General features: G+C 47.8%; 1 protein-coding gene across 2 annotated transcripts in view; it reads right to left on the bottom strand.

The window, feature by feature from the left end:
- Positions 1-9,162, bottom strand: part of ZFHX3 (zinc finger homeobox 3) — a 237,774-nt gene that overhangs the window by 143,579 nt on the left and 85,033 nt on the right. For both annotated transcript variants that reach the window (XM_011382599.2, XM_011382600.2), the window contains exon 3: positions 7,939-8,435. In XM_011382599.2, coding sequence (XP_011380901.1) covers positions 7,939-8,435 — 497 coding nt within the window. The remainder of the gene's footprint in view (positions 1-7,938; positions 8,436-9,162) is intronic.

Genomic DNA, 9,162 nt, shown 5'->3' with positions numbered 1-9,162 from the left:
ACGAACAACACTGCGCTCAGGTTGGTCTAAATCTGAGAGACATGCCTGAGAGACGTGCCACAAGTGTGGGGAACCGAGGATGACGATAAACCTGGCTTTCACATCAGCAACGTGATTGGTTATTTAAGAAATTGTTGGACAACCAACCATCCGGTTTGAAAAAAATATATAGTCCTAAATCACATGCTACACAAAAATGAGTCTAACGATGCCCCTCCCCCCGCCCCCCACGATATACATTCCCCGTAGATTAAAGAAGCAAATAGGGATGGGGACACTGAAGAAGATATTGACCAAGTCACGCCAGCCAGCCTGGGTTCCAGCACTGCCTCCAACAACGCTCACTAGCTTATGACTTGTAACCACTCTCTGCCTCTTTCCCCATTAGTCTATAGCAAATTGACAGACGATTAAATCAACTAATATATGCAAAGCCAGGATAACAGTGCCTGGCCTGTACTAAACACTGTTAGCTGTTATTTTTATTTTGTAATATTAGCAAAGAGAAAGTTTCTCTGGGAAAATTAGAAGAATAAGGAAAAACATCACACAAAATAAAAAGTTTTTATATATTAAAGTATACCATAAACTGAGCTAAAGATAGATGCAAGTCAAGGAGAAACTGCTACAACATCCACATCACAGTGGGGATTTTGGCCCTGATAAACCAAGAACTCTCGCAAATCAGGCAGATAAAAGAACAAACCAAGAAAACTAAAGGGGAAAGGCTGTGAAAAGGAAAACTGCTACAGAAATACAGACGACCAATAAATACATGAAAAAAAATGTTCACCCTCTCTAATAATTACAGATACCCACATTAGAACAATTTTGCCAATCGCAGGAAAATAGAAAAATAACACTGTGTTGGGTCACTGTGTGTGAGTTTGAACATCACCGAAGTGGGGGTGGGGGAGGAGGTTCACATTTCTGAAGAGCCACTAAAAAGTCCTGTACCCACTGGCACTATACTCCAGAACCCAGCGATCCTACTTCTTGGAATAGCACAAGTGTAGGCAGATGTATGTATACATCTTCTCCCATATCCGAACACCGCAATAACAACCCAAATGTGCATCAATAAGACACTAGTTTGTCTCTTAATGTCTTTTTTATGAGATCGACTTTTTATTGATTTTTTTTCCTAAAATATTATACATATAAAGAAATTTCTAAACTGAAAAGACCTGGCAATCTTTAGCGAATCTGTACCAAAGAAATGAAGATTTCTGCTGGTAAGTTAATAAATGAAGTATTACATAGCTATAAAAAAAAGTGAGCCACATCTGTGTGTACTGACCTGAAATGATTTTCGTGATAAAAAAAATTATATGAAAAGAGCTGAAAGCATAGCACATGTCTATATTTTTAAGTGATCAGTATATATGTGTACATACACATGCTCACACATCTCCATCAGTATAAACACAGGAAAAACCCAAAAGGACATCATCTAAACCTAACAGTGGCTTGCTTCTGAAGAATAGGGTTGGAGAACAGAAAGAGGACTTAAATTTAAAAATTACTGAAGAATACTTAAAGCTATGAGAAAGTACGATACTGTATACATGCGAAATTATTCCGATTTTGTAAAATGCCTATGCTAGATGCAAAAGAAGGAAACAGATGCTGTTATATGATAGATTCGGGCCAATATTTTTTTTTTCAAATTTTCTACATTGAACATATTTTATTCATACTAATTATTTTTACCATAAAAAAATAAGAAATTCACAATTTATTATTAGCTTGCCTTTGAGGTACACATGGAATGCCAGTCTTGTTAAGAAATAACTAAGAATACAATAATGTTCTAAAAGGGTCTGATCAGTTCTTTATCATCCATAAAAAGGACTCAGGAAAAAAAAAATACTTAAAGCATTGGGAAAAAAAAAAAAGTATTACGGTTAATGGCTGTAAAACGGGTTTTTCAACAGGTGGCATATTTAGTACTGTGCTAAACAAAACAGGCACATCTAGTAAGATTTCGATTCCATTATGTGGTGCCTAAAGCGTGGAGCAAAAGAGAACACAGACCCTAACTTCTTGACATGAGGGTGTGTACGATACTATAACCAGAGGGATAAGGGCAAAGCTTGTGCTTAAAGCCAATGAGCTGAGTGAATGTGCTGAATGAAATAATACCCACTGGGGGGCTTCAGAGGAAGGTGGGTGGGATGATTCTGGAGGGAGTGGAGGGCAAGGAATCTCTGTAGGGAGGTGCCCACCTTTCACAGCGCACACACTGGCCATACGTCGGCCATGTGTTCCTCCATCGCATGCCGGCCAGTTACCGCAGCAGTGAAGGATGAACTCTGCCACGGCACAATCACTTCTCCCCAAAAAGACCTTTCTCTCTTCGCAGAGTCACCCTGAAGTTAACTGATGGCCATATATACTTCCTTAGCCAATCTGGGCTCTCGGCGATGCCCATGGGGCCCACGCACCGTCTCCCGGCCCAGCTGCAAGAGCACATCCCGTAAGCACAGCCATTAAGTGGGGGAAATGAACTTCAGACCCCCAGCTGCTCTAGGAGACGGAGGGCATGAAGGCTAAATGTGCTAAAATTTACCGAAACATCTGGCCTTTCACACTTTCTAAATCAACCACATGAAAACATTCTCCTCTTTTCATTTTTGGTTGACGGCACCAAGGTATGGAAAGAAGAAGGCAGAAGTATGCACTTAAAAAAAAAATAGTCACCCTAATGAGAAAACAAGGTTCGAGGAAACCGGTTCCAGAATGACGATGTAAACCAGATGACACTCACACCAGTGCTTCAAACATGCAGCACACCAGGGCAGAGGGGACCAGGAGGGAGGGGAGGCTCACCACAGGATTTATGCTTTTTGCTTTCCAAGCCAAACAAAGGCCACCAGTCACCACCTATGGGCATGAAGAACACAGCTGTCTTCCTAAGACCCCCCACACCCCTCCCCTGCCTCGGCCAGGGCACCCAGACAGGAGCACGAAGAACAAAGACTGCAAACCAAATCTCTGACTTCTATGTCTTCTGATGTGTCCATGCACCCTATAATGAATGCGTGGCCCTGCTGGGAGCGTGAGCCCCAACGAGCTTGTCACCCATCACGGAAAGAACCAAGACGGATTCTAAAGCAATGCAGAGTCTGACAGAGTTCCTTACTGCCTTCCTTCTGCCTTGCCTCATCCTAACAGAATGGCAAAAGTGAAAGTCCACTGTGTGGAGAATTTGGGTGTGTGTTTTTCAGTCAATTGGTGCTTAAGCCAAGCAGAGTTGGCATCTCATCCTCTGTTTGCCCAGCTGGCCCAACGCAGCTCTTATGGGGCCCAGACCCACCCCCGCGGCAGACAACCTTCTTTGTGTATAAGTTAAGATTAATATGAAACCTTCGGGCTTGGCTCAAAGGAACCTCAGCTGGGAACTGTTTGAGTAATAGATTCTGGTGGGGTCTTAATCTATCTGCTCAAGTTGATGGATTTCCATTCCAATGACTCTAAGGTGAAGAAAAACATCAAAGCGAGAACCAGATTCTAATAGTTGGCAGGTGTGCGCTGATCACCGCCCGCCCTTTCCGCACCCTCCTCCTCGAGCCCAAAATGTTACGAATTTCAGAGAACTGACCAGGGACACCACAGAGCAGGGGAGTCCAGACAGACAGGGACGAGCTCGCACTAACTCCGAACCCACGTACAGGCTCTGTGCCGGTGTGGAGCGGGGCAGCATCAGCACGGCCACATCCCCTCATCTGCACCTTCTCTTTCTGTGGGTTCACTAACCTGCTGTCCGCCAAGGTCCGAAAATCTTAAATGGAAACTCCCGAAATAAAGCTATTCATACGTTTTAAACTGCACATCGTTCTGAGTACCACGATGAAATCTCACGCCATCCCTCTCTGTCCTACCTGGGATGTGGGGCATTCCTTTGTCCAGCCCAGTGTGTCCACACTGTACACGCGATCCACCCACTGCTTACTGGTCTTGGTGATCAGAGCAACGGTTTTGGTATCACGGTGCTTATGTTCAAGTAACCTTTACTTTACGTAATAATGCCACATCCACGTAACTCTTATTACAGTATATGGCTATAATTATCCCATATTATCCTTAGTGTTAATCTCTTCCTGAGCCTAATGTATAAATCAAACTTTATCACGGGTGTGTGTGTGTGTATAGGAAAAACACGGCATATGTAGGGATCAGTATATCTGCAGTTTCAGGCGTCCATCGGGGGTCCTGGAACATATCCCTTGTGGATAAGCGGGGACTCCGGTTCTGGCCCTCTACTATTTAAGACAAGCGAGAGCACCCCACTTCTCTATGGGTGGAAGGAGAGAGGAAATGGGGCCTGGGTGCAGGTCCTCTAAGATAGGAGTGATACATTCATAGGGGAAAGCAGGAAGGTGCAGCGTGCCTATTCTAGAACTCGAGCCCCGATGAGAGACAGGTACGTGCTTCCATTCTGGCTCAAATTAACCACGATGGAGAGAGATCAAGAGCCCAGCCCCTCAGCGGGACAGGGGGTGCTGGCCCTCCTGCTCTTTTGATCAGTCACAGTGTCCCATGATGGCAGGTGTGAGGCTATGCGCATGTGACCACTAGGGACGAGACCAGAGTCCACCAGAAAAAAAACATCGCTTAAGAAATTCAATGGTGAGCTCTTGACAAAAGCAACCTGGCATTCCCAAGAAAAGGAAACGTCTTCCATGTGATGTCTGGGGCTCTCCGGCCTCCCCCAACCCCTCACTCCCCTCCACTTCCAGGAGGCAGGGAGGGAGAATGCACTGAACATTAATCTTGATTTAAAAACTGCTTACACACAATAATCAAAACTGGACAATTCCAGGCAATGGAAATAATATCACCATGGTTTTCTTTGGGGGGGCGGGGGGAGGTGGTGCCAATTAGCCCAACCTTCTCTCATGTCCGGATTAGAAATCATCTCATGCTTTCAGACAGCTCAGCCCTGGCACAGCAACATAGGTCCCAGCAGTTATGACACCACGAGAAGTGACTCTGGACCAGTGTGAGGTCAAATGACAAACCGGAAAGCTACGCCTCTGCTTGCATCTCCTGAGATTGCCACTCGGTCTCCTCCAACATGAAAAAGGAAGAGGAGGGGGAAAAAAAGGCCTCAGTTGAAAGAGAGGGTGGGAGACCCGACAGGAAGTCAAGTACATCATGGCCACTTAGGTAGGTGCAGCAGAAAGCAAGTTTGGGAGTTTCCCTGACCAATAACGAATAATCTGCCAGGGGTGGGGAGGGACGGGCACTGGGAAGGGGTGAGTCAGGAGGATTGTGTGAGAAGCCTGGTGCCCTCCCCGGGTCAGCAGCATCTGGAGCTGTTTCTCTAGCAGACAGTAAAGAACTCGATTACATCCAGTTAACTGTGCTCTAAACTGATTATGCATGTGCTGGGCTAATGGATTACATTAGCAAGAGGAAAAATAACATGCAATCAATCTCCATTTACTGCAGGCCACATCAGGGCCTAGAGAAAAACTGGCTCTCAAACCACCTCCAGTCCCCACCCAAAATCCGTGGAGCCACGAAACCCTGGGAGAGGGAGCCCCCTTGGTGGCAGGAGAAGTTCGTCTTAGTCACAACTACGGGACGAAAAGGCTCGGTGCAAGCCCTGGAATGATAAGCCCATCTCTGCGTCACCCAGGAGGAGGTGGGAGAGCACCCCACCCCCACCACAGAGCCACAGCAAGCCGAGGGGCCTTCATTACCCAAGGACTAATGAGACCAGACTAATGACCTTTAGCTCCTGACACAGGGAGTTCCGTCCTGAATGTGGGGGCTGGTCACCCCCCAGGATGTGCCAGCCAAATGCTCCATTCGGACACCCCTCCTTCAGGCATTGGTTCCCAAGTTCTATCCTGCATCCCAACACCTATGGCCCTTCTACCTGCACTGACCTTTTTGTGGAATTTCCTCCATCTTTTTTTTTTTTTTTTTTTAAAAAGAGAGAATTAAGGCCAGGGAAGATGAGTGTCCAGAGCTAGTGAAGCAAAACACAGATGGAAACACACAAATTGCTTCCTTCATATCCATCCTGAAAACTGTCTTACCTTGACTGTCTAGGTTTGGCTCGTGGACATGATTTCGACACCAAAAAAGGATATTTGCAGCCAATCCTCCTGGTTCCAGATCTTTTGGAAGCTAAACCAAGGGCCTGGTACACGCTTACTGGGGACACAGTGTGCCGTTAGTCACCACTATGTGTGTTTTATAATCTGAAGGGCAATTTCTTCCTCAGATCGAAAGGGGCTGGCTCTGTGCCACCTCTAAATGACCTTCGTCAGTGCTGCATACACCCCTGCATGGCCACACCGGCTTCTTTGTACTAATTTTGTCCAGTTGGATCCTCTGGAAACTCTTTTTTCCACTGGTTTTTCCATCAGGTTTTCTTGACCACATCGGCACCACCCTGTGGCCAGTTAAGACCTCCAATTTACACTGACCGCGAGCAGCCTTTTCTTTCAATGGTGGCACAAAACTAAGCCACCCAGAGAGGTTCTTGATCACCCAGGACAGGGGGCTGGCTAGCTGGTGTCCAGACCGTCCTCACTCGAGCCCATCCACGCTGGAGTCACCAGTCAGTTCCAGAACATTTTATTCCCGCTACCTCACGCCTGCTTTCTCCTTTTCCCCTAAAATGGTTTCCCACCCGTGTTATACAGGCTTCTCGCCAGCCTGAGAACAAGCAACTGTAACATGCATTACAGTTCCCGATCTCAGCAGGGACCGTGTGGGGGGAGGATCAGAAGCCTCCTTTATTTGGAGTCTCTATTTAAAATCGCCATGAGTAGCAAGGGGACGAAAGCAGCTCGGGGACAGCAGAAACTCGACACTCACGGGCCCGAAGACGTGGGAAAGGAAAGAGGAGAGACTGACGATAAAGGGGAGGAAGGTGGAAAGAGAGAGTGAGGGCATGGAAGGCATGTGGAAGGAGGCTGGGCAGATTTATGGCGATTTGTACCTGATGGTTCATACTAAAGCCATTATGGGATGATTAGAGAAAAAGGTGAGGCTTTAAGTCCAGTGAAAATCAATACGAACGTCTGGAGCAATTCTGCCATGCAAGGGAAAGGACTATTTACAGTATGTGCGCGCCTCCTCCCCGTTACCCTCTACGGACCGGACCGAGAGACAGACCGGAAGGGGTGGGGAGGGGGGGGAGGACGAGGGAGGAAGGAAGGAAGGAAGGGGAGAGAGGACAGGGGCGGAAGAGGAAGATGGAAGAAGTCCTGAGGGAGAGAAAGGAGGCATAGGACACGGGAAGACACGGGGGGAATAACGGGGGAGCCCCCTGCCCTGACCCTACTCTTCCCCATAGCATTTACCACCTTCCAGCCTAGTGTATAACTTATCCATTGTGTTTATCGGCCATATCTCCCCCCACCCCCGCCAAAACGGAAGCTCTACAAGGGCAGGGGATGTCGATTTTGTGCTTGGATACAGACACGTGCCCAGAACAGTGCTTGGTCCATACAGTAGGTGCTCAATGTAAATCTGCTGAATTAACAAACAAACGAATAAAAAAGAAGAATGACGAGATGGGAAGGAGAACAGAAAGCATGAAGGGGGGAGGGAGCGCACGGGAGCACAGAGGTCCACAAAAGCCAGAACCGGGAAAACGGCCATTGTGAGTCAAGAAGAAAAGTGAATTGCAAAGACAGTTGGGGGGGACATGGAATAACGTGACACTACTGAGCTGATATAAACAAAATCCGCACCCCCCCCAAAACAGGACACCCCACAAAGAGAATCTTTAGGTACCAGGTGAAGCCTGCCACCGCACTGCAGCTTCATGAGAGGATGCCGGCGGCCCTTACGACAGCAGGTCACCATCCAGCCACCCACCCGGCCATGACACAGACTGGTCATCCACCCCCAGCCCTCGCCACCTCCCAGGAGACAAGCCACTCCTTCCGGTGGCAGTCTGGGCCTTACCTTGTACAGCTTCAGGCTGGCCTCGTGCCTGGAGTTGACCGTGTGCAGCCGCAGCTTCTCCAAGCTGTTGGTGTAGTAGTCGCAGGCGTTGCACTTGAGGTGGACGGGGTTGCCAATGGCCACGCACTTGAGCCGCCACTCGTTGGCTTTGCCCCCCTCCTTGATGTGGGCCACGAGCTGGTACTTCTGCACATGCTTGTCTGTCTTGCAGTGCAGCTGGAAGTTGGCCTTGAGCTGCGTGTTGTAGCGGCAGAGCTTGCACTGGTACGAGTCCCCCATCACGGCCTTCCACTCGTCCTCCGGGAGGCTGCGCTCCACGTTCATGTGCAGCCCCAGCATGTCCAGGTTGTCCGTGGTGAACTTGTTGCAGACGGCACACTGGAAGAGCTTCAGCGACGGGTCGTTGGTCTGGATGAAGCTCTCGCCCAGGTTCATCAGCTCCTCCGAAACCAGCTGCCCGCCCCCGAGACGCATGTCTAAGGGGATCTCACCGCCCACTGTGGGGAAGGAGCGGGGAAGAGAATCAGAGGCCAGGTTCACAGCCACAGCGTAACTGAGGCACCACCCAGCCCTCCCCTCCCCTCCACCCCAGGTCAAAGGAGGAAAGAATGACCACATTTCAAGTGTTACAAGGTGCTACTAACTGGTAAAACCGTCCAAAAAACAATTAACTTCTGCATACAGATCTTTCTAAAATTTGTAGAAGCCTTAATGTTTTTGTTTCTTTTGGAAAAGAACACCTAGAAAAAGGGAGGAACGTTATTCTTTTGAATATTTCAATTCAGCCCCTCACTTAGATCCAAAAAAAGATAGAAATAAGCATCACTACTGGCTATTATAGAATCTGATACTCCAGACCCCAAAAAGTTGGAAATGAGTTACAGCTGCAATCTAAGATACCAAGCCTTGATGGTGAGTCAGAACTGGGCCCAGCATGGATCTAGAGCAGCACCATCCCACAGAACTCTCTGCGATGGTGGCAAACGTTCCGCATCGCCCTGCACGGTGTGGCGATCGCTGAATTCCTGAAATGTGGCCACGGTGCAACTGAGAAACTGAATCTTTATTTTATTTATTTTTAATTCACTTAAATTTAGATGACCACACGTGGCTAGTGGCCACCGTAGTGGACGGCACAGATCCAAAGCTGAGATTTCACGAACAATCTCCCTGTTCTTCATTACGCCCCGCCGATAAATACCCTACCTGCCCGTCCATGGCAAC

Source organism: Pteropus vampyrus, unplaced genomic scaffold (genome assembly GCF_000151845.1).
Source record: "Pteropus vampyrus isolate Shadow unplaced genomic scaffold, Pvam_2.0 Scaffold483, whole genome shotgun sequence".
NCBI classification, from domain to species: domain Eukaryota; kingdom Metazoa; phylum Chordata; class Mammalia; order Chiroptera; family Pteropodidae; genus Pteropus; species Pteropus vampyrus.
Note: the sequence above shows the minus strand (reverse complement) of the source record. Positions and strands in the feature narration are given on the sequence as shown.